General features: G+C 42.2%; 1 protein-coding gene across 4 annotated transcripts in view; it reads right to left on the minus strand.

Moving 5' to 3' along the window:
• LOC110533520 (roundabout homolog 3) overlaps window positions 1–26,073 on the minus strand; it is a 242,088-nt gene that overhangs the window by 3,194 nt on the left and 212,821 nt on the right. For 3 of the 4 annotated variants that reach the window (XM_036989921.1, XM_036989923.1, XM_036989924.1), the window contains 16 exons: window positions 25,362–25,530; window positions 22,217–22,383; window positions 21,800–21,921; window positions 21,097–21,313; window positions 20,339–20,463; window positions 19,505–19,682; window positions 18,971–19,207; window positions 17,994–18,033; window positions 17,474–17,613; window positions 6,482–6,769; window positions 6,019–6,169; window positions 4,497–4,721; window positions 3,912–4,108; window positions 3,505–3,621; window positions 1,497–1,643; window positions 967–1,115 (listed from right to left, as the gene is read on the minus strand). In XM_036989921.1, the coding sequence (XP_036845816.1) occupies window positions 967–1,115; window positions 1,497–1,643; window positions 3,505–3,621; window positions 3,912–4,108; window positions 4,497–4,721; window positions 6,019–6,169; window positions 6,482–6,769; window positions 17,474–17,613; window positions 17,994–18,033; window positions 18,971–19,207; window positions 19,505–19,682; window positions 20,339–20,463; window positions 21,097–21,313; window positions 21,800–21,921; window positions 22,217–22,383; window positions 25,362–25,530 (2,669 nt within the window). The remainder of the gene's footprint in view (window positions 1–966; window positions 1,116–1,496; window positions 1,644–3,504; window positions 3,622–3,911; window positions 4,109–4,496; window positions 4,722–6,018; window positions 6,170–6,481; window positions 6,770–17,473; window positions 17,614–17,993; window positions 18,034–18,970; window positions 19,208–19,504; window positions 19,683–20,338; window positions 20,464–21,096; window positions 21,314–21,799; window positions 21,922–22,216; window positions 22,384–25,361; window positions 25,531–26,073) is intronic. The other variant, XM_036989922.1, reaches the window with a different exon arrangement.

Raw genomic sequence — 26,073 nt, forward strand, 5'->3', positions numbered from 1 at the left:
TAGGCTACCAAAATATTTGATCAACTTCCAAATATTGTTTTACGAGAGAGAGAGATAGGCTTTTGGCACGAGCGCATGGCCATCACCAGTGAGTGAGCTGCATATCATTGGGTGAGTCAGAGAAACTGGAAAGCATTTTTAGAACTATAATTTCCTCTTCACATTGTAGCCTACAGTATGTGTCTCCACACACCTAGGCCTAGGCGGATGGTGGATTCAAGACGAGGTCGTTTTTATTCATCTCAGATTCTCAGTTTGTCAGTGTTAAAGTAGCCTGCCATTTCAATTATTTGTGTGCAATAAAAAAGATTCTACCAGAGTCTCCAGTCATGTAAAATGACGTAGAATTGCATGAAATGTGTTTATAAAAGGTTACATTATTCCAGGATCCTTGGCTACTAAAAATGCCCCCAATGTGTGCAACTTCTATAAGAGCCTCTACTCTACTACTCTATGCCACTACGCAAATGCGATGATATGCATGCAATGCTTTATTTTTCTTATGCATTCCAGTACCTTTGCTTTCTTGACAAAGACCAATGCGTGGTAGAGGGGTACATCTGACTTAATTAAATATGTATTTTTATAGTACATGGACTATGAAAGCGGCAACATTTATGGCCAAGTGAGATACAACAACTGCAGGGAAAGATTGACGAGCAAATTTTGAAAGGAGAACAGTAGACAAAGAATTGGCTGTCCCGTCTTAACTAAGACACTATGACATTACCCTAGGTGGCCTCTGCTGTAGTATCTCTTCTCACCCCTCTATTAACCACTGAACTCCAGTAGACATTGTAGCTCCCAATAACTATAACCAATCATGGTCCCCTTGTATTACCACTGTTCCTACTAATGTAGTCTCTTCTTGCCCCCCTTCTTGATATGAATAGTTCAACTAAATGCCAGAGAGAAGAAAAAAACAACAGATGTTGTGGCTCCCAAGAACCAGAACCCTTGTCTCACCTCGTTGCGTTTCCTGCCTGAGCCGGGACCCCCTCGTGACCCCGTGGAGCCCCGCGACGAGGAGCTTCCTGTAGTGGAGCAGTTACCGGACATCTGACACCCCCGCCCCGCCAGGTAGCTGGGCTTGCTGTACGGGATCAGGTCCTCATCTGTGGAGGAGATGGGATTGGAGGAGAGGGGAGAATTAGGGTCAGGGATTTCCATATTGGGAATGGAGAGTGAGACAAATGGCTATTCTACTGATGAAAGAGGGTCTTGAAGGAAAGAGGAAGTGATAAGAGTTTTAATGGATGGATTTGTGAAATTAAATGTATTCATATGTTATTGTGTGTGTGTGAGAATGAGCATAATTGATTTATGTATTATTATTTGTGTGAATTAGTATTTTCTGGGTGAAAGAGTGACTGTTTGGGAGTCAGTGCTAATAGGCAACTGCAAAGGCTCTGGCTGTGCTTGTGTGAGTGTTGTGAATATGAGACTGTGCATGTGTGTGAGTTTGCACACCACACTTCAGTATCTGCACCACTCACCATCTCGGCGTCTCTGTCCTGATCCCTTCCTGTAGGAGGTGCTCCTTTCTCCCTCTCTGTCCAGGGATGCTTGGCCACAGTCTACAGCCCTTGCTGGGCACCGCACTGCTCCATTCTCTGGAGGTGGCTCTGGTGGAGGAGGGAGGTCTTGAGGAGAAGACACATGGACAACAGGTAAGGGTTGGACTGCACTGGAAGACCAGTAAATATATAAACATATAGGCAATAATGTAGGCTTTACGCACACAGAGACATGCTCATGCCCAACATTTATTCATTGATTTGTTTGTTCACTCACACACACACGCACGTGTGTGTGTTTGCGTCTGTGCGTGCGTGTGTGTGAACAAACAAATCAAGGAATATACAGTGCCTTGCGAGTATTCGGCCCCCTTGAACTTTGCGACCTTTTGCCACATTTCAGGCTTCAAACATAAAGATATAAAACTGTATTTTTTTTGTGAAGAATCAACAACAAGTGGGACACAATCATGAAGTGGAACGACATTTATTGGATATTTCAAACTTTTTTAACAAATCAAAAACTGAAAAATTGGGCGTGCAAAATTATTCAGCCCCTTTACTTTCAGTGCAGCAAACTCTCTCCAGAAGTTCAGTGAGGATCTCTGAATGATCCAATGTTGACCTAAATGACTAATGATGATAAATACAATCCACCTGTGTGTAATCAAGTCTCCGTATAAATGCACCTGCACTGTCATAGTCTCAGAGGTCCGTCAAAAGCGCAGAGAGCATCATGAAGAACAAGGAACACACCAGGCAGGTCCGAGATACTGTTGTGAAGAAGTTTAAAGCCGGATTTGGATACAAAAATATTTCCCAAGCTTTAAACATCCCAAGGAGCACTGTGCAAGCGATAATATTGAAATGGAAGGAGTATCAGACCACTGCAAATCTACCAAGACCTGGCCGTCCCTCTAAACTTTCAACTCATACAAGGAGAAGACTGATCAGAGATGCAACCAAGAGGCCCATGATCACTCTGGATGAACTGCAGAGATCTACAGCTGAGGTGGGAGACTCTGTCCATAGGACAACAATCAGTCGTATATTGCACAAATCTGGCCTTTATGGAAGAGTGGCAAGAAGAAAGCCATTTCTTAAAGATATCCATAAAAAGTGTTGTTTAAAGTTTGCCACAAGCCACCTGGGAGACATACCAAACATGTGGAAGAAGGTGCTCTGGTCAAATGAAACCAAAATTGAACTTTTTGGCAACAATGCAAAACGTTATGTTTGGCGTAAAAGCAACACAGCTGAACACACCATCCCCACTGTCAAACATGGTGGTGGCAGCATCATGGTTTGGGCCTGCTTTTCTTCAGCAGGGACAGGGAAGATGGTTAAAATTGATGGGAAGATGGATGGAGCCAAATACAGGACCATTCTGGAAGAAAACCTGATGGAGTCTGCAAAAGACCTGAGACTGGGACGGAGATTTGTCTTCCAACAAGACAATGATCCAAAACATAAAGCAAAATCTACAATGGAATGGTTTAAAAATAAACATATCCAGGTGTTAGAATGGCCAAGTCAAAGTCCAGACCTGAATCCAATCGAGAATCTGTGGAAAGAACTGAAAACTGCTGTTCACAAATGCTCTCCATCCAACCTCACTGAGCTCGAGCTGTTTTGCAAGGAGGAATGGGAAAAAATGTCAGTCTCTTGATGTGCAAAACTGATAGAGACATACCCCAAGCGACTTACAGCTGTAATCGCAGCAAAAGGTGGCGCTACAAAGTATTAACTTAAGGGGGCTGAATAATTTTGCACGCCCAATTTTTCAGTTTTTGATTTGTTAAAAAAGTTTGAAATATCCAATAAATGTCGTTCCATTTCATGATTGTGTCCCACTTGTTGTTGATTCTTCACAAAAAAATACAGTTTTATATCTTTATGTTTGAAGCCTGAAATGTGGCAAAAGGTCGCAAAGTTCAAGGGGGCTGAATACTTTCGCAAGGCACTGTATGCTCACACACACACTCACCTCCTTGGTTAAGCACCTCTCTTCTGTAAGCTCCGCTTTTGGAAGTCTTCTTTTTCACTCGAGACTTCAGGCCGGGGGGAGTGTGTGTGTTGTCAGCTGGGGAGGGCTGAGCTCTCACTGTAGGTCAGCCAGAAAGACAGAAAACATTACTAGAAGGTAATTGGACATTGGTCCTTTGAAGCACTATACATGGATAAATAACAACATTGCAATGCCTTATGTAATTTCAGCTGATTGTTTAGGTGTTACGAATAACATGAATTACATACTGGATATAAATGTAATACATTTTCTGTGTGTGTACATGCATGTGCGTGCACTTCTGACTTGAATGTATGTGTTTATGCACATCTGTATGTGCTGCATTCACTCGTGTGTGTTTGCACAGAGAGGTAAGCGTCACTGACCAGGTGTGCTGGAGCTGACATTGTCGGCACTCAGTGCTGCCCCCTGGCTGAGGTCACGGCGGTGGGCCAAGCCGTTGCGGAGCGGTGTGCCCACCTCGGAGCCCTCACCGTGTTGCTGGGCTGAGAGGTTGGGGTTGGACTGCGTGAGGGGCGGGCTGGGCGCCCGGGGCACTGGGACGGGACCGCAAGGTAACCTACTGTATAACGGCAAAGAAAGAGTGGGTGGTTAGCAATAGCAATGACATACTTCTGTTATTTTACTACGATGATATGTTACACAATTGAATTATTGTTTTGTTTAGTTGAGTGGGGATTTTACTTCTCATATCATGAGCATTGTGTTATCTGCTGTTAATGACATTGGGCAATTACCATACCAAAGCAATGATTATACCTATGTTATTACCATCTTATTAATGTGAACAGGAGATATTCACTGCCATCCCCATTAGTATCCGTCAAGGCTGCTGATTGGAGAACGGCTCATAATAATGGCTGGTACGGAGCAAATGGAATGGCATCAAACCTTGTGTTTGTACATAAATGATGTGACTTTTAGAATTTGACTGTTTTGTCATGTCATACCATGCTAGCTGCTGCCCATCAAGGTGGTGAAGGCGTGCTGTGTTGTGGGGTGGATGGCAGCTCTCCTCTCTGGGCGACGGCGTGAGGGTGGCGGTGGACTGGTGACTATAGGAGGTGGCGGGGGACGAGGCGTCACCCCTGAGGGGAGGGGCGGGACCTGCCTCGCAGCCCTCGATCAGATAGGTTCTTTCCAGAAGGGGCGGGCACCACTCTTCCTCATCAGACCTGCGATTAAATGTAATTATTCCATAGGTTCACTTTAGACAGAGGAGGATGACGTGTACCTTAGAGAAAATGATTAATGGTCAGTTTTTACATTTTCCTTATTAATGGTCAGGATTGTGTAGGACAAACTGTTCTTAGATCTGTGTCTGAGGGCAATTTCAATCTGGACCATTATAAAGCAGTCACCACTACGTCACTGCTTGTGCAGTTGGTGCTATGGAGCAGTAGATCGATCATAACACATTCACGATGGTGGCTCCAATAAGATCCTATTCAATTCTAATTCCTAATTCTATGGGTGGCCCTCCCTCTCTAATTCCTACAGTATTGTCTGTACCGTATTGATTTCCACTGCTCTATAGCATTATTAGACAGTCTTCCCTGTGGGCAACACTATACCTGTTACAGGTCTGCTGAGGGCCATGTCTGAACAAGAGACTTCACCTGGGTGAAAAAAATCACATTCCATGTCCTTCTATGCCCAAGGCATTTCCATCAAACTGAACTGGCTTCTTCACAACATGGGAAATGTTTTTCAGCTATGTTTTCCATTCGTGTGCATGGAATCAGTTTTTATACATTTGTGTTTGGTAGAGAAGTATGTGTGTGCACGTGTGTGAGTGCCAAGTGCGTTCATGTGTGTGTACATCATGGAGGAAATGGCCGAGGCCAGGGAGTAAGCTAGTTAATGTCATAATGCCAGGCCAACGTTCCTCTCAGCTAGCCACAGGGGCTAACTCATAGGTTAACGCTGTTATCGTGGGTTCATCACCAATCTCTGCTAACTCCTAACGGCTAACCGCAGGAGGGCGGTGCATGAGAAGGCTGCTGAATGATTACTTTGTTCTGGTGACCAGGAGAAAAGAACATGAGAAGGGGAACAGGCTAACGTAGGCTAATGTCATTAGCTAACGGGGTCAATGTGTAAGAGGGTTGGGACTTGGGAATGGTGGCTAATTTTCTAACTGCATGCTAGCTTCTTGGATAGCGCCAATGTAATCTAGCTGTCAGAAATGCTTAGAGCTAGAAGTTTCTAAGCCTCATGGCTGCTTTAGTTGAGCTGCTAGCCTATTCTAGAGGAGTGAGTGGCATTTAGGAGCGATAAGTGAATGGTTCCCTTTGCCAAAATGTTATGAATACTGACTTGCTGGCCTTGACAATACTGTGTTTTATGAAGTGTGTGCGTGCATGCATGTGTGACTATGTGTGTAGGCAAATGCGTGTGTATCCATTTTGCAGTGTGACAGTAATGTGGTTCAGCGGGGACCTGGAATAAAAGGTGCATCTGTGTGCTTACCCTAGCTCCATGTCCTCATGGTCATCCATGGGCATATCCTCTACCACACACTGCTCCAGCTCCCCAGATGAGGGGGGTGGGGGGAGGGCTTCAGTCCATTTTAGAGAGGGGGTCTTCACCGCCTTCCCCATGGACTTCTGCTTGGGTTTACCTACACATAGACACACAAAGAGCTGGTTTAGTGCTGTTCAATGGAGGTCCTAAGGTCTCTAAATTCATTTTAATATTCCTGCAGAGGATATTCACAAACCGCAAAATGGAAACATAACTGGAGATTCCTTGGTTAGCTACCGCTACCTCTCTTGTTGCTAGCTAGTAGGTACCATAATACGGTTTCATGGCTCCAAAAATGTCAAGGTGCCTCCAGTTATTATGTTTACATTTTGTGAGTGTTGCTTTAGGGTCTTGGTGCCCCACCCTGAACCATTTACCAATGGAAACACCGTCTTAAACACTGTCTTACCGCAGTCCGTCCTGCAGCGCTCGGGCTGGGCGTACTGGGAAGAGGGTCCGGCGGGCTGGGTGATCCAGTGGCTGCCATCTTCCTCTGTGGGGCTGTGAGAGCCCTGGAGCGCCTGGTTGGTGAAGGGCATGATGGGAGTGCTGGCGTAGGGCGTGGTGGAGGAGTAGGGGCTGTTGAAGCTACGCAGGTCCTCGGCGTTGGGGTCGATGGTGCTGTAGATAGGACCTTCATTGGAGCTGCCCGTGCTGTACTTCTCTGTCTGGTTCAAGTAGTTAGAGATGCCCGCTTCTGGTGGAGAGAGGGGTCAGAAGAAGTGAGAAGTCAGATTCAGGTGACAGGTAATGGCTTATGGTAATGAGAATTAATTTGTTATTCGACTGCAGAGTTAGTATTGTTATGTGAGTTAAGTGATTATTGTATTACCCAAAACTGTTACCATGACATACAATTTATTCAGAAAGAATTCAGACACCTTGACTTTTTCCACATTTTGTTATGTTACAGCCTTATTCTAAAATGGATTCAAATGTGTTTTTCCCCTCATCAATCTACACACAATACAAAGCAAAGCAAAAGCTGGTTTTGAGAAATAAAAAACGTAAATATCACATTTACATAAGAATTCATACCCTTTACTCAGTACTTTGTTGAAGCACCTTTGGCAACGATTACAGCCTTGACTCTTCTTGAGTATGACGCTATAAGCTTGGCACACCTGTATTTGGGGAGTTTCTCCAATTCTTCTCTGCATATCCTCTTAAATTCTGTCAGGTTGGATGGGGAGCATCGCTGCAAGGCTATTTTCAGGTCTCTCCAGAGCCCGGTTCAAGTCCGGGCTCTGGCATGGGCCACTGAAGGACAATCAGAAACTTGGCCCAAAGCCACTCCTGCATTGTCTTGGCTGTGTGCTTAGGGTTGTCGCCCTGTTGGAAGGTGAACCGTCGCCCCAGTCTGAGGTCCTGAGCAAGTTTTCAACAAGGATCTCTTAAGTACTTCGCTCCGTTCATCTTTCCCTCGATCCTGACTAATCTCCCAGTCCCTGCCGCTGAAAAACACCCCCACAGTATGATGCTGCCACCACCATGCTTCACCATAGGGATGGTGCCAGGAGGTTTCCTTCAGATGTGACACTTGGCATTCAGGCCAAAGAGTTCAATCTTGATTTCATCAGACCAGAGAATCTTGTTTCTCATGGTCTGAGAGTCCTTTAGGTGCCTTTTGGCAAACCCCAAGCGAGCTGTCCTGTGCCTTTTACTGAGGAGTGGCTTCTGTCTGGCCACTCTACCATAAAGGCCTGATTGGTGGAGTGCTGCAGAGATGGTTGTCTTTCTGGAATGTTCTCTCATCTCCAGAGAGGAACTCTAGACCTCTGTCAGAGTGACCATCGGGGACCTGACCAAGGCCCTTCTCCCCAGAATGCTCAGTTTGGCCATGTGGCCAGCTCTAGGCAGAGTCTTGGTGGTTCCAAACTTCTTCCATTTAAGAACGATGGAGGCCAGTGTTCTTGGCGACCTTCAATGCTGAACAAAAAAAAATGCTATTCTTCCCCAGATCTGTGCCTCGACACAATCCTGTCTCGGAGCTCTACGGACAATTCCTTTTACCTCATGGCTTGGTTTTTCCTCCGACATGCACTGTCAACTGTGTATATAGACAGGTGTGTGCCTTTTCTAAATCATGTTCAATCAATAGAATTTACCACAAGTGGAATACAATCAAGTTGTAGAGGATAAAATAATTTAATCCATGTTAGAATAAGGCTGTAACATACCAAAATGTGGAAAAAGGGTAAGGGGTCTTTTTCCGAATGCACTGTATACAGGATACCGTAGTTAGTTATGCACAAGATAATATAAAAGTACAACAATTCAACCTGTTTGGTTTGCAGAAGATATTCAGACCTGCCAACCCTGTCCAGCATTTTAGAGTACCAGACACACGCGGGAAATTGAAGAATAAACTCACGCGTGTAGCACGCTCTTTTGGTTGGAATGCTTTCTTTCTTGACAGCATTCCATTTACACATATGGCAAAAGTCACTAACAATATATTTTACTAGGCAAGTCACTTAAGAACAAATTCTTATTTACATTGACCTACTGGGGAACAGTAGGTTAACTGCCTTGTTCAGGGGCAGAATGACAGATTTTTACCTTGTCAGCTCGGGAAGTCAATCCAGCAACCTTTCGGTTACTGGCCCAACACTCTAATCACTAGGCTACCTGCCTCCCCATCTAATTTGAACGAACACACAAAGGGCCTTTATTCTTCTTTTTTATTTTATTAAACAAACAATAATAAGTTATTTATTTAGGTACAAAACGTACAAACATCTTTTTTTTAAAACTGATAAGAATAACAAATGTTTGAAGCAGTGCATCAGTGTCAAATAAACACGTTATCCATAATAAAAACAGAAAAAATGATAGGGAACAGTGGGTGAGAACAAATCTTCTGGAGACCTTCAAATGTTCAGGAAATCATTTCCTAGACAGCTTTGCCTGGTAGCTAGCAGATGTAGCCTCACGCAGCAGGGCATCAGGGTAGACTTCTCTGTGGCAAACAGTTCCTCTGGCAATCATTGAAACCTTCTTGGTAACGAGGGCACTCAGCATGTCTGTACTGAGGGAGGCTCTGTACTGAGTTTTGTTCTTGGAATCAAGACTGAATATTCGTTCGCAGACTGCATTGCAGTGGAATATGACCAATATTCCCAGCATCACAGCCAAAAGGTTGCCCCCCCTTTTCATTGTGCTGATTTCTCTTCAGGCCTGATTCTTGCGCATGTTGACCAGACTCTGCTCAAAGGTTGTTGACTGATAGAGTCTAGACTCATCTTCCAATAGATGAACAGCGGCTCCCTCAGGAATAATGCAGGGAAAGCGTATCATGACAAAGTTGAGGGATGAGAACTTGGCAGTCAGCCTGTTGGCAATGTCAGCGACCACTGCATGCTGGAGGAGCACATCTCCAAATGGACATTTCAGCAACATGTAGTCTACTGCAGAAGAAAATACGTTTCTGATATCTGCATAGGTCTTCAGATCCAGCTTGCCTTGGCTTCCTATGTAGTTGCGGGTGTCCTGGCCAATGGACAGCTCCTCCTCAGGAAGCTGGTTTTGTCTCGCCAGGTAGAGTGTAGGCTTGACACCACTACTCATTTCTGCCATCATGGTAGTGACAGTGTCTGGCTTGCAGTAGGACATTAGTTTCTGCAGTTGCATCTCTAAAGTTGACAGTAAAATGTGAATGCACAGCGCCTCAAAAATTGGTATGGCTTGGTCATGTAGTGTATTTTTTATTTTTGAAATTCTTTGGACCCATTTTAAACTAGATAGATAACTATGAGGTTCAGAGATATATTTGTGTATATTTGTGTATACTCTGTAAAAAGTATGCATAGATTTTTGATACCGGATCTGTGAGACATTTTAGGACTTTCTCAATTTTTGTAAGATCTTTTGTTCCTTCTTTTTCCTTCTTTTCTGTCTTTTGTTTTGCCCCTTTGTCCCCGATATCCCTTTGCTTGAACAGATACTGAGTCAAGTCGAAGGTTTTGTCAGTAGGTCCACATTTGATGGAGGATGGCGTGACTTTGCTTCAAGAGGAGCCAGGTGAGGGCTTATCTATAATATTTTTCTTAGCACATGCCCCCAAGTTTAGTCTCTATAGTAGAGGAACGCTTGTCGCCTCTCAAACAGGCCCAATCACTAGGACCAGCTCACAAGTATTGGCTTTTTAGACACGGTTCCTAATCAACACCAAAAGCAAAATCATTTTGAAAACATAAAAACAAAAACAAATGATTGCATCGACACAGACTGCCAACTGGCTACACAAAGCTTAAGTAGGCTTCCGCAAAGGGAATCTGAACGCTGTACGCCAAGAAAAGTCTGCTGTTTCAGACTATATAAGGGTGCCTATTGTATTTCTTTGCAGCGCATACATCATTTCAGATTTTCAAAATGAATAAAATCTCAAATCTAGTGCAAAGACATTTTAGAAGCATTGCCTCTATAGCTAATACAGTCATCCATTCTTCATCAGGCAGTCTTCTAAACTCCCGACTCCATTTAATGCCAAGGTGTTTACATTTATTTTTGATTGTACTTTTGTAATGCTTTTTGTGACGTGGATCATAATTACAGTTACAGTTAGGGGTGAAACGGTCCATGTATTCGTATTGAACAGTTCGGTACAGGGTCCACGGTGCACGGTTCGGTACTACTGCGAACCGAACAATACATTAATCATATATTATAGCTAGGAAAATATATGTATATATATATTTCATTGTAAAAATAATATTATTGCATAAACCAATGACGTATAAATTAGCGTGGGAAAAATATCCACATAGTAATAAAGTTGTTGATAGTTGTCTGCAGCTCCGCTCATTAGTTATTTTACTCCAGCGAGAACAGAGACCGTTGTAGCAGCAATTATCTTATGAAGGAATTAGCAGTTAGCTAAATGCAAAGGAGCTACATGGCAAACATTGTCAAGCCAGAACTAGAAGATGCCCCAGTATCATTCAGGTCTGTCGTCTGGGAACATTTCAGTTTCCCTGTAAACTATAACGGGGATTACCAACGAGTGGTGGATATAACATCTACAACATGTAGGTTCTGTTCATTACTGATAGCCTATTAGAGTGGTGGATATAACATCTACATGTAGGCTCTGTTCATTGCTGATAGCCTATTAGAGTGGTGGATAAAACTTCTACAAACTGTAGGTTCTGTTCATTACTGATAGCCTGTTAGAGTGGTGGATAAAACATCTACATGTAGGCTCTGTTCATTACTGATAGCCTATTAGAGTGGTGGATAAAACATCTACATGTAGGTTCTGTTCATTGCTGATAGCCTATTAGAGTGGTGGATAAAACATCTACATGTAGGCTCTGTTCATTACTGATAGCCTATTAGAGTGGTGGATAAAACATCTACATGTAGGCTCTGTTCATTACTGATAGCCTATTAGAGTGGTGGATAAAACATCTACATGTAGGCTCTGTTCATTACTGATAGCCTATTAGAGTGGTGGATAAAACATCTACATGTAGGCTCTGTTCATTGCTGATAGCCTATTAGAGTGGTGGATAAAACTTCTACAAACTGTAGGTTCTGTTCATTACTGATAGCCTGTTAGAGTGGTGGATAAAACATCTACATGTAGGCTCTGTTCATTACTGATAGCCTATTAGAGTGGTGGATAAAACATCTACATGTAGGTTCTGTTCATTGCTGATAGCCTATTAGAGTGGTGGATAAAACATCTACATGTAGGCTCTGTTCATTACTGATAGCCTATTAGAGTGGTGGATAAAACATCTACATGTAGGCTCTGTTCATTACTGATAGCCTATTAGAGTGGTGGATAAAACATCTACATGTAGGCTCTGTTCATTACTGATAGCCTATTAGAGTGGTGGATAAAACATCTACATGTAGGTTCTGTTCATTGCTGATAGCCTATTAGAGTGGTGGATATAACATCTACATGTAGGCTCTGTTCATTACTGATAGCCTATTAGAGTGGTGGATAAAACTTCTACAACATGTAGGTTCTGTTCATTACTGATAGCCTGTTAGAGTGGTGGATAAAACATCTACAACATGTAGGCTCTGTTCATTACTGATAGCCTATTAGAGTGGTGTATATAACATCTACGCTCTGTTCATTGCTGATAACCTATTAGAGTGGTGGATAAAACATCTACATGTAGGCTCTGTTCATTACTGATAGCCTATTAGAGTGGTGGATAAAACATCTACATGTAGGCTCTGTTCATTACTGATAGCCTATTAGAGTGGTGGATAAAACATCTACATGTAGGTTCTGTTCATTGCTGATAGCCTATTAGAGTGGTGGATATAACATCTACATGTAGGCTCTGTTCATTACTGATAGCCTATTAGAGTGGTGGATAAAACTTCTACAACATGTAGGTTCTGTTCATTACTGATAGCCTATTAGAGTGGTGTATATAACATCTACAACATGTAGGCTCTGTTCATTGCTGATAACCTATTAGAGTGGTGTATATAACATCTACAACATGTAGGCTCTGTTCATTGCTGATAGCCTATTAGAGTGGTGGATATAACTTCTACAACATGTAGGCTCTGTTCATTGCTGATAGCCTATTAGAGTGGTGGATATAACTTCTACAACATGTAGGCTCTGTTCATTGCTGATAGCCTATTAGAGTGGTGTATATAACATCTACGCTCTGTTCATTGCTGATAACCTATTAGAGTGGTGGATAAAACTTCTACAACATGTAGGTTCTGTTCATTACTGATAGCCTATTAGAGTGGTGGATATAACATCTACATGTAGGCTCTGTTCATTACTGATAGCCTATTAGAGTGGTGGATAAAACATCTACATGTAGGTTCTGTTCATTGCTGATAGCCTATTAGAGTGGTGGATAAAACTTCTACAACATGTAGGTTCTGTTCATTACTGATAGCCTGTTAGAGTGGTGGATAAAACATCTACAACATGTAGGCTCTGTTCATTACTGATAGCCTATTAGAGTGGTGTATATAACATCTACGCTCTGTTCATTGCTGATAACCTATTAGAGTGGTGGATAAAACATCTACATGTAGGCTCTGTTCATTACTGATAGCCTATTAGAGTGGTGGATAAAACATCTACATGTAGGCTCTGTTCATTACTGATAGCCTATTAGAGTGGTGGATAAAACATCTACATGTAGGTTCTGTTCATTGCTGATAGCCTATTAGAGTGGTGGATATAACATCTACATGTAGGCTCTGTTCATTACTGATAGCCTATTAGAGTGGTGGATAAAACTTCTACAACATGTAGGTTCTGTTCATTACTGATAGCCTGTTAGAGTGGTGGATATAACATCTACAACATGTAGGTTCTGTTCATTACTGATAGCCTGTTAGAGTGGTGGATAAAACTTCTACAACATGTAGGTTCTGTTCATTACTGATAGCCTGTTAGAGTGGTGGATATAACATCTACAACATGTAGGTTCTGTTCATTACTGATAGCTTATTAGAGTGGTGGATATAACATCTACAACATGTAGTCTCTGTTCAATGCCGATAGCCTATTAGAGTGGTGTATATAACATCTACAACATGTAGGCTCTGTTCATTGCTGATAACCTATTAGAGTGGTGTATATAACATCTACAACATGTAGGCTCTGTTCATTGCTGATAACCTATTAGAGTGGTGTATATAACATCTACAACATGTAGGCTCTGTTCATTGCCGATAGCCTATTAGAGTGGTGTATATAACATCTACAACATGTAGGCTCTGTTCATTGCCGATAGCCTATTAGAGTGGTGTATATAACATCTACAACATGTAGGCTCTGTTCATTGCTGATAACCTATTAGAGTGGTGTATATAACATCTACAACATGTAGGCTCTGTTCATTGCTGATAGCCTATTAGAGTGGTGGATATAACTTCTACAACATGTAGGCTCTGTTCATTGCTGATAGCCTATTAGAGTGGTGGATATAACTTCTACAACATGTAGGCTCTGTTCATTGCTGATAGCCTATTAGAGTGGTGTATATAACATCTACGCTCTGTTCATTGCTGATAACCTATTAGAGTGGTGGATAAAACTTCCACAACATGTAGGTTCTGTTCATTACTGATAGCCTATTAGAGTGGTGGATATAACTTCTACAACATGTAGGCTCTGTTCATTGCTGATAGCCTATTAGAGTGGTGGATATAACTTCTACAACATGTAGGCTCTGTTCATTGCTGATAGCCTATTAGAGTGGTGTATATAACATCTACGCTCTGTTCATTGCTGATAACCTATTAGAGTGGTGGATAAAACTTCTACAACATGTAGGCTCTGTTCATTACTGATAGCTTATTAGAGTGGTGGATATAACATCTACAACATGTAGGTTCTGTTCATTACTGATAGCTTATTAGAGTGGTGGATATAACATCTACAACATGTAGGTTCTGTTCATTACTGATAGCTTATTAGAGTGGTGGATATAACATCTACAACATGTAGGTTCTGTTCATTACTGATAGCTTATTAGAGTGGTGGATATAACATCTACAACATGTAGTCTCTGTTCAATGCTGATAGCCTATTAGAGTGGTGGATATAACATCTACAACATGTAGGTTCTGTTCATTACTGATAGCTTATTAGAGTGGTGGATATAACATCTACAACATGTAGGTTCTGTTCATTACTGATAGCTTATTAGAGTGGTGGATATAACATCTACAACATGTAGTCTCTGTTCAATGCTGATAGCCTATTAGAGTGGTGGATATAACATCTACAACATGTAGGCTCTGTTCATTGCTGATAGCCCATTAGAGTGGTGGATATAACTTCTACAACATGTAGGCTCTGTTCATTGCTGATAGCCTATTAGAGTGGTGGATATAACATCTACAACATGTAGGTTCTGTTCATTGCTGATAGCCTGTTAGAGTGGTGGATATAACATCTACAACATGTAGGCTCTGTTCATTGCTGATAGCCTATTAGAGTGGTGGATATAACATCTACGTGTAGCTTCTGTTCATTGCTGATAGCCTATTAGAGTGGTGGATATAACTTCTACAACATGTAGGCTCTGTTCATTGCTGATAGCCTATTAGAGTGGTGGATATAACTTCTACAACATGTAGGCTCTGTTCATTGCTGATAGCCTATTAGAGTGGTGGATATAACATCTACAACATGTAGGCTCTGTTCATTGCTGATAGCCTATTAGAGTGGTGGATATAACATCTACATGTAGGCTCTGTTCATTGCCGATAGCCTATTAGAGTGGTGGATATAACATCTACAACATGTAGGCTCTGTTCATTGCCGATAGCCTATTAGAGTGGTGGATATAACATCTACAACATGTAGGCTCTGTTCATTGCTGATAGCCTATTAGAGTGGTGGATATAACATCTACAACATGTAGGCTCTGTTCATTGCTGATAGCCTATTCGAGTTTCAATACGAGTAACATGACTACTCTTTTGCGCCGACATCACCCCAAAGTGCCAATCAGTGTGACTAGGTGAAAAAATGAAACGGCAACCACTTCTCCCCACAGCCTTCAGGCAACAATATGCGGCTGACTCCGGTACGGCTAAAGAAATCAACGGAGCGAAGGCAAAATTCATAGCGGCAGATATGAGACCCTTCTCTGTGGTAGAGAATGCAGGGTTCAGAAACATGTTAAAGTGGTTGAGCCGCGCTTCACTATTCCTTCCCGTACACATTTGGCCCAGACATTAATACCTGCCTTATACAAACCAAAAAAAACTACTTGAGAGCAAGTTGTCAGGAATGAGGTCTGTTGCTCTAACAAGAGACAGTTGGACGTCTAGAGCTACCATACTGTAACGGCTCATTTCATTACGGCAGAGTGGGAGATAAAAAGCCATCTCCTTCAAACACGTCCCCTTGAGAGTCACGTAGTTGCCGTGTGGAAGTTGGAGGGGGATAACGTAACGATTCCTGTGACCATTGACAACGCTAGAAATATTGTAAATGCCGTTGCACTAACTGGATTGGGGCCACAGATAGGATGCTTTGCTCACGTTATTAATCTAGCATCTCAAAAAGCAATGTCAGTGAATCCAATCTCTTGCCTCCTAGCAAAGATCAGGACGGTGGTATCCTTCTTTCATAAAAGCACAACTGCTGTACATGTTTAAGACAAATCAGGAGATGCTGGAGCTGCCAAACCACAAATTAATCCAAGATGTCCCTACTAGATGGAATTCAAGCCATAACATGGTTGAGAGACACCTTGAGCAGAAAGTGACTGTGTATTCTACACTGACTGATCAAGCTGTGAGGAAGAATGTGAAAGATATTGTGACTGTCTGAAAATAACATAAGACTAGCAGAGGAAGTTATCAAAGTGTGCAAACCTCTCAAAACAGTCACAACACTGATATGCACTGAAAGCATTCCATCAGTTTCCATGGTCCTGCCTATGAAAACAATGATCCTGAAATCAATGGTGGCATCTGATGAAGATGAACCCGCAGTAAGGGATGTCAAGACTGCTATCAGAGTTAACCTGGAGCCTAGATATGCTGACCCTGGTGTCCAAGACTTCTTACACAAGAGCCCCTGCTTTGGACCCCCGGTTCAAGTCCCTGCTGCACCTGGATGCTGCTGCTCGTCTGAGTCTACAATTAACTCACAGCAGAGATTGTGACCAATTGTACAGGTATTGTATTTATTTTGTTCATATGACATTTATTATTTGATTAATTAGTGATTTAACAATTCATTATAAGGTAATAATTGTAATTGTCATAATAGTGTCTGATATATATTTCTAACAACAAATCATATTTTTAAAGCCACTTCAGAGATAGTATTTTCATCTAATTTAATTCTTCAGGGTCAAGCCACAGATACCACAGGAGCTAACCCCTCTCTAGAGATGGCAGGTGACAGGGGTTCTCCTCCAGAAAAGAAGTCTGCCATGACTGAGCATTTTGGAGAGTTGTTCACAACCCAGGAGCAGGGAACCAAGTCAAAGGTCAAGGTCATAGAGGAGGAGGTGACCTCATACAGGGAAGTGGACTGTAGTCCCCTGGATGCTGATCCACTTACATGGTGGAAGACCAAAGAGTTAATATACCCTCATGTTGCCATGTTAGCAAGGCGCTACCTGGCTCTGCCTGGGACCTCTGTCCCTAGCAAGAGGGTATTCTTTCTTTCACTAGCAAATGCGAGTGAACTGCTGTTAGATTTACTCAGTGGATTTATTTTTTATTAAAATGTAAAAACAAAAAACAAAAAATCTGACCCTATTAATTTCTGCATACTTTTAACCCGGAACTCGTACCTGCGTACATGGACAGAGAATTGCGTAGTTGGTACGCAAAATGCATGCATGTTGGCAGCCCCGTAGTATACCATTCATGTTTCTACAAAACAAAATGGCCATGGTGAGCAGAATCATGCCCTGTCTCATACCATTGTAGTATCTCTCTGCCGTGTCATGTTTGGAGGTGCAGCATTTGACAGCCTCCTTGCCACTGTGGACCAGGTTGGTGGTGGGCCAAGAGTCTGCCAGCCATGGGTAGTTGCCCATGTTGCCACCCAGCATGCCAGGCCTAAAACACAATTCATCAAATCAAATCCATTTTTATTTATCACATGCGCCGAATACAACAGGTGTAGTAGACCTTACAGTGAAACGCTTACAATGCAGTTTTAAGAAAAATACCTACAAGAAATAAGAAATAAAGGTACCAAATAATTAAAGAGCAGCAGTAAAATAACAATAGCGAGGCTATATACAGGGGGTACCGGTACAGAGTCAATGTGCGGGGCCACCAGTTAGACAAGGTAATTGAGGTAATATGTACATGTAGGTAGTCACTATGGTCATATCTGATGTCAATCCACAACTTTGTTCTCATCACATTACAAAAAAAGGACTAATATAAGAATGTGAAAATCAACTTGAAATGACATAAACAGGGATCCTTACCTTCCACTAAGTCCAGATGTCTCTCCATGTGGAAAGCCAACTGCAGAAAAAAATAAATGTGCATTCAGGTGTGAAGGGCAAGGTAAAATACAGTAAGGTTGCCACAGTGCAGTATGGTACAGTTCGTTGTAACATATTGGCAACCCTAAAGCAGGAATCAGCATTTTAAAAAATAAAGCGCATTCATATTCTGTTTCAGTAAAAAGCTGAGAGATGGGGCTGGAGAAATGTAACCACTCAAATTTATAGACAAAGCTATGGATGCAAGGACTGACCGTCCATGATATCAAAATTATAGTTCTAACCATGTTGTCAGGCTGTATAGTGTTTGTTTACATTTGCTTTGTTCCAAACATTTGAGTAAAGCAACCTTATATTTTGGGTTCTGATGAGGTATGACAGTTGAACAAAGCTCACGAGGCATTTACTGTATATGCTATATTCTTCAAGAATCAATGGGTACATATCATTATGTTTGTTGTAAGCCCGAAAATGGATGTAGCAACTGCAGATGGCCCCTTTAATGCATCGAAATACTATTTTGGTGTTCACACAAGGATTTGTTTGATTTACAACTGCACAACAAGTAAAACATCTAAACTGAAATGAAGATTTAAAAAAAAAAGTATTACGAATTCAGAAGAATTCAAATGAATTTGGTTGGAGGCAGGTGATTCTCGTTTACTATGTCACTTTGGGTAAGTTTCAGGTGCCTACAGGGTAAAAATAGTCATTCAACCAGAGAAAACACAAGTTTCTACTCCATTGCACTCCATTGTCAAGTGCAAGTTTGCCAATATATTAGAATGCAACAAGTAAATATTTTGTTAGGTAACTTTAAGGTATAATAGTAGCCTTTTGTAAAGTGCAGTGGAATACTTGATATGATAAGGTGGATTACAACATACTTCTTTGATATTGTGGTAAGGTAACATTTAGTGGTGTGTGAAGATTGCATCATATAAAGTGTAAAGTACCAGCAGGCGTGTAGTTGAACGATGCAGTGTAGTGACTAAGCTCCTTCCTCTTCTTGCGGCGGCAGTAGATCCACACGCTGAAACCCATGAGGATGACCCAGCAGGCCCCGCCGATCCCAGCGATGAATGCCGGCTGCTTCACCACATCAGTAATCTGCTCGGCCAGGCTCACGCTGCTCTCATCACCCTCCGCGCCCCCCCCGGTACCGGGCACTGACGGTGCTTCCACTGGCAGCTCTGAAGGAGAGCGGCAAGTAGTTAGTGGAGGGATATTTAACTTTTACCTGTTAAGTATTATAACCAACCTCTAACCAGCCGAATAATCTGTTGATATGCCCTTGAGCAAGGAACTTAATCCTAATTGCTCCTGTAAATCGCTCTAGATAAGAGCGTCTGCTAAATGGCCAAACATTTAAATGTAATAAAAAAAATGCTTGGCAATAATTTCAGTAATTTTAGCTACCCCCACTATCTCCTTGATATCGCAGTCTGAAATGTCTAATTCTGCTAGCTTGTGGTTCTGGGGGGACTCACTGATGAGGACGGACACAGGCTGGCTGTGGATGCCCACTCTGGCGCTGGTCACCGCTGCCACCTCCACCTGGTACAGGATGCCTGGCAGCAGCCCCTTGAGTACGGTGGAGAGGACAGTGCCATCCACAGTGGTGTTGATGTGGTAGCGGGTCTGGGTGTCATTGCCCACACACCACACCTGTTGATGGTTGGAGGACGGTGAGTTGGTGTGAGATGGAAGAGGTAAAATTTGCGGTGTCCAAATTAGGACGCAGGTTAGAGTTTTTTTGCGTCATGAATCTTGTTCTGAAGGCAGCCACAAAGTCATAAAATCTGATTTTAAACCTAACCTAACACTAACCTTAACCACACTGCTAACCCTAACCTTAAATGAATTTGAGTTTTTATATATATTTTTACAATATAGGCAATTTTGACATTGTAGCTGGCCTATCTAAGAAGATATCACTCAGTTCTGCCTCCAGGACGAGACTCATGACAGTAAACGTCAACATGCTATTAGGACTGCCTGTTGTAACTCTGAGGAAGTCATTATATAGACACAATTTATTTTACAGTCCTGTTTGAGCTGGTGTTTACATGATATTTTGTTATTTAGAAAATACTTATTTGGTAACTGGGTACTTTCTGATACTTGCTTCAAATAATTCAAAACAATTCATAGCTACTCCTTTGTTTCCCATTACTTGTTTTAATGAATCCCAAAGAAACTATGTTGTAATTATTTTATTATTATTATGTAATGTCCATTTTGTTTATACGAAAATGTCAAAAAACGTGGATGCACGTTTTTGGACAGATCCAATCATCATGCCATTTTCTCTGTCAGCATACCTTGTACTCCTGGATTATTCCATTCTGCATGTCGGCGGGAGGAGGCTCCCAGGACACACTAATACTGGAGCTGTTGCTCAGCTTCACTGTAACCACGTTGACTGATCTGGGAGGGGCGCTTGGGACTGCAGGAGAAGAGATATGAGCAAGGTGTGAAAAACCCCCAACTGATATGAAAAAATGAAATAGGGGCATTTGGCAAAATAGCGAAAATATGATTTGAGAATGATGAAAATGGCCGACTCCATCAAATGCCATCAAATGGTTATTGAACTATAAACAGTGCTTCGTCTTCATAACAGGATGTAAAGGTCACACAGGTGTTGGGAATTGCAATCCAATTGCTTCGACTGTGATGTGACTCCTAGAGGCTCCTGAACAGCTAGCCTTTTTCAAAAAGCCAGAGTCCTCAAAATGTTTCAAGACAAGTACTAAAAAGTTTTATTTAAAAACCACTTCTAGAATGTATTTTGTATTTCACCCTTATTTTGCTGGGTGAATTGACTGAGGGCACATTTTCTTTGACAGCAACGGCTGAGTATGACCAATCAATCGCCACTTTAAAAGCCTTTATTTGAACCTGGAAGTCCCATTGAGAAAAACCTATTTTAAAACCCTTGTTACCCACCATTCCCTCCATTATGGACAGAGGCTATCTCAAGTGTACCATGTCCATATTAGGAGAGCCTCGGTCTCAAAAGGGCTTGTGTCAGTCTCATCAGAAGTTGTGAGTATCAGTAGCTTCAAGCCAGTCTTACCTTCCGCTGCTGTTCTGATCAGCAGCAGCCGACTGTCCTTGCCCTGGAACTCGTCGAAGTAGGGCCGGATCTTGATCTCATACTCTGTGCCTGTGAGCAGGTTGGCGACCACGGCCAGGCGCTCTGACGGGGCCTTGATATCCTGCAGCAGCCAGGTGCCACCGCTGGGCCGGTAGAGGAGCCGGTAGCCCTGGATGTACTGGGACTGACGGTCTACCTGGGGAGGGACAGAAGAAAAGGGTGGAAAGAGAGAAAAAAATAGACATTTATGAATTACAGTTTTACTGCCCTTGGAAATGGATATACAGTAAAAAAAAAAAAAAAGATTCCAGAGTGTGAAAGTACAACTGATGGTGTCACGCGTGCTCCCTCTCCGGCCTCTAGGTCAGCAGGCTGCTCGTTATGGCACACACCTGTCACCATCGTTACGCTCACCTGCAGGTCATCAGACTCACCTAGACTCATCACTTCCCTGATTACCTTCCTATATATGTCACTCCCTTTGGTCCCTTCCCCAGGCGTCATTGTTTCTGTTTCAGTTTCCTGTCTGTGTGCTGTTAGTGTTTCTTGATTTGTATTATGTTCCGTACATTTTTTTTAAACACTCACTACCTGAACTTTCTTCCCGACTCTGAGCGCACATCGTTACAGATGGTATTTCTCCTGTGAAAGAATATGTAAAAACTCAGGTCAGGGTACTCACCATCCATGATACTTGAACACTGGAGGCAGTGAGTGTGATAGGCTCCTGAAGATGAACACCCACCTCTCCCAACTCTTTCTGGACCTGCCTGTGGTCCACTCCCTGACCTGTAGGACTACCATCTGCAAACACAACATTAACAAACATCAGACACACAATAACAGTAAAACTATAGTAGATGCTTACTGTAGCTCATATACACTTGATTCAAATAATCTAAATCGTTTTTATGAAGCCTTCAAACCGCCATGCTTTCATGATGAAATGCTTCAAAATTTGAGAAAAAAAGTTTTCACTTACAAACTTTTCACGCTCTCTCTACACTAACAACCACCTTGTAATGCTTAATTTTTTTTCTCGATTATCTTTCATAGTAAATGTCCAGTAAAGCTGTTATATCCCCTCCCAGGTACTGACCTTGTGTGCGGACGGGCTCAGAGATGGGGCTGGGGTCACTCAGCCCGTAGGCGTTGACCGCTCGGACGATGAACAGGTAGATGGTGTTGGGAAAGAGACCGCTGACAGTGTGTTTCTCCAACTTTACCAGGTCAGCCACCGTTTGCCACGTACTGCCTGCTGATTGGCTAGAGTAAGAGACCACAGACAATGATGTTGTGTCATTTCCAATTATGTTAGTAAAGTTACTGTGCAAGGCAAGCCTTCCTTATACCCTGTAGTGACAACGATGTCATTACTCTATAGTAGGGGCGGCAGGGTAGCCTAGTGGTTAGAGCGTTGGACTAGTAACCGAAAGGTTGCAAGTTCGAATCCCCGAGCTGACAAGGTACAAATCTGTCGTTCTGCCCCTGAACAGGCAGTTAACCCACTGTTCCTAGGCCGTCATTGAAAATAAGAATTTGTTCTTAACTGACTTGCCTAGTTAAATAAAGGTAAAAAAAAAAAAAAAAAAAAAATAGTGGTAAACTATTATTCACTGTCTTCATTCTGATTACAATAACAATAATGCCAGCTGTGTTTCTGTCAAGTCTTATGTTTTTTTGTCCTTTTAAAATGGCTTGTTTTTATGAAAATGTGTGAGATCACTTGCATAATGATACTATTTCGCTCTGTAATAAATAAATGTGATAAATCTTGTGAACAACGCATCTGATGAAGGTAGAGCTTGAGCTTCTTTGGCTTTGACGGTCCAGCATTTTCCTCTCCTGACTCTTCTTATTTAGATTAAATGTCACCTCTTATTATTTAGTGGCATGGTCACATGACAACCTCCTCCACCCCTCGCTTTTTTATTTTTTCAAATTTCTCTACATTCGTTCACTTTTTATTTTCTTCATCTTGCCAGAGACAGCAGCAGACTAGTGACTTTACAGCTAACCTGCGCAATTAGGCGACAGAGATATAAAAGCTGCGCGAGCCATTAATATTCCTCTAGCAGACCACCCAATACTGGTAGTGATAAATCTAAGATTTAAGAGGCTGAAGCATGGGACGCACACACACACAGGAAAACACAGATACACACGTAAACATACACACTTTCCCAATAAACATGCATGTCCTTTAGAATGGTACATCTGCCATTCTTCATACAGTAACAATGTGTCAGGATTCCATCTCCCCATTGTCACACACACACTCATCCCTACTTCTCTCTCCCTGGACACTCCCACCCCCACAACCCCCAGCACAATTTTGCCCACTTGGCACGGTGCTAACTACTGCCCAGGGGGCAAGGTGAGAGAAGAGGGATGAGGGGGCTAGTGAGTCAGGTTGGGAGGGGGTAAAATTCCTCTCAGCGTAGACTTGTCTGTCTGTGCCATCCACATTTAAATTCATTACCATTTTAGATTACCTCACTAATTTCCATGGAGGCGCGCTAAGTTGATCACGGTGTGTTTATGTGTGTGTCATTACAAACCACTTGATGTTTTTTGCAACTGCATTCAAGGAAACTTTGAAAGTTCTTGAAATTTTCCGAAATGACTGACCTTCATGCCTTAAAGTAATGATGGACTGTTGTTTCTCTGCTTTTTTGAGCTGTTCTTGCCATAATATGGACCTGGTCTTTTACCAAATAGGGCTATCTTCTGTATACCAACGCTATCTTGTCACAACACAACTGATTGGCTCAAATGCAATAAGAAGGAAAGAAATTCTACAACTTAACTTTTTACAAGGCTCACCTCATGAAGCTGGTTGAGAGAATGCCAAGAGTATGCAAATCTGTCATCAAGGCAAATGGTTGCTACTTTGAAGAATCTCAAATTTAAAATATATTTTGATTTGTTTAACACTTTCTTAGTTACTACATGATTTCATATGTGTTATTTTATAGCTTTGATGTCTTGACTATTATTCTACAATGTAGAAAATAGTCCAAATAAAGAAAAACCCTGGAATGAGTAGGTGTGTCCAAAATTTGTCTGGTACTGTATATATTTATTTTATTTTTGCCTTTATTTAACTAGGCAAGTCAGTTAAGAACAAATTCTTATTTTCAATGATGGCCTAGGAACAGTGGGTTAACTGCCTGTTCAGGGGCAGAACGACAGATTTTTACCTCGTCAGCTCGGGGATTAAGTCCAATGCTCTAACCACTAGGCTACCTGCCGCATTCACATACACTGACATTGCTCGTCCTAATATTTTAAATAATATATATCCAGTATTAATTATTTCTTAATTCCTTTATTTTACTTTTAGATTGTTGTGAATTGTTAGATATTACTGAACTGTTGGAGCTAGGAACACAAGCATTTCGCTACATCCGCTGTCACACCCTGACCTTTGAGAGCCTTTTTATTTCTCTATTTGGTTCGGTCGGGGTGTGATTTGGGTGTGCATTCTAGTTTTTCTATTTCTTTGTTGGCCGGGTAGGGTTCCCAATCAGAGGCAGCTGTCTATCGTTGTCTCTGATTGGGGATCATACTTAGGCAGCCCTTTTTCACACCTTAGATAGTGGGATCTTGTTTTTACATAGTTGCTGTCTAGCGCTGCAGAACTTTATGTTCTGTTTTGTATTTTGTTGTTTTGTCGGAGTTCAGTTTTAAAAATCATGAACACTTTCCACGCTGTGCTTTGGTCTCATTCATCTAACGACGGACGTAAAACCCGCAATAACATCTGCTAAATATGTGTTTGCAACCGATAAAATGTGATTTGATTTTGAATTGTTTGATGTGGAATAAAAGCAAAGTGGGGGCAGCTGGGAGATTTGGGGAGTGGCTTAGCATGGGCCAGCTGCCACCCTAGCTGGGGTTGATTAGAATGTGAAAGGTGTCAGAGTCTGTGTGTCCGCAGGGGGGGGGGGGGGGTGAGCCCTCCTGCCTGTCATGCCCGGCTAACACGGCTCATGTGCTGACACACCATTAAGAAACGATGAGGGATGGCTGCACACAGCAACCTCTGGCTAGAGAGAGGGCAGTGGGCTGGAGGATAGAAAATGTGTGTTAGGGAAAGTGTGTCTTCAGATGTTTCATGTTACTTCTAAGAAAAAACTGTTTTTCAAATCTGTCTTTCTGTCTGTTCTACAGAATGTACCACAAGGTTGAGCCCTACTGAACGCGGCCCAGGTCTATCTTCTACTGTCGACTCCACCCACCTGAAGGCCTCGAGGATGTAGGAGGTGACGGCAGCCCCCCCCTCATGGGCGTTGGGCTGCCAGGTGAGGGTGACACTGTTGCGGGTCACGTCGGTCACCACAGGCTTCTGGGGAGGTCCCGGTAGCTGGAAGGGTTCTGATGCCTGGGGCACAGACGAACCTCCACTCTCTGAAAATCACAATGAAATCAAACTTTATTTAAAATGCATTTAAAAAAGACAATAGAGACAGAGGATGAGAGGGTAGCTGGAGGGTAGTGAATCTCCTATATTTAGTATACCATTCTCTATATAACTGTTGTTGGAAGCCCTTTTGTGGTCTAAAGAGTTACGAATAAATAATTCATGCAATAGGTCAATTCAATTTAAATTCTGTCAATTCCAAATTGAAAAGCAACATTATTGTCAATAAGGAGTTTAAATGGAACCGACACCCCAGCCCTGATCACAGTAACTGACTTTGACGGACTGGCTGAATAACAGTTTAGTTGTGAATTATCAGAGTTTCTGTTTGGTTGGTTTACGAAGCATTAGTAGGCACTAAATACCATCTTATCAAGCTTCATCAAACATTAGCATTTCATAACAGCAATAAGACACTACTTATTCCAACTCATCATCCCTCTGCTTCGCCATGGGCCAAGCAACGCCCCTGGGTGTGATTTCATCCACAATATCACAAGACCTCTGCCTTATTTCTTGATTCAATGATC

The sequence above is a fragment of the Oncorhynchus mykiss genome, chromosome 10 (genome assembly GCF_013265735.2).
Source record: "Oncorhynchus mykiss isolate Arlee chromosome 10, USDA_OmykA_1.1, whole genome shotgun sequence".
Classification (NCBI taxonomy): Eukaryota; Metazoa; Chordata; class Actinopteri; order Salmoniformes; family Salmonidae; genus Oncorhynchus; species Oncorhynchus mykiss.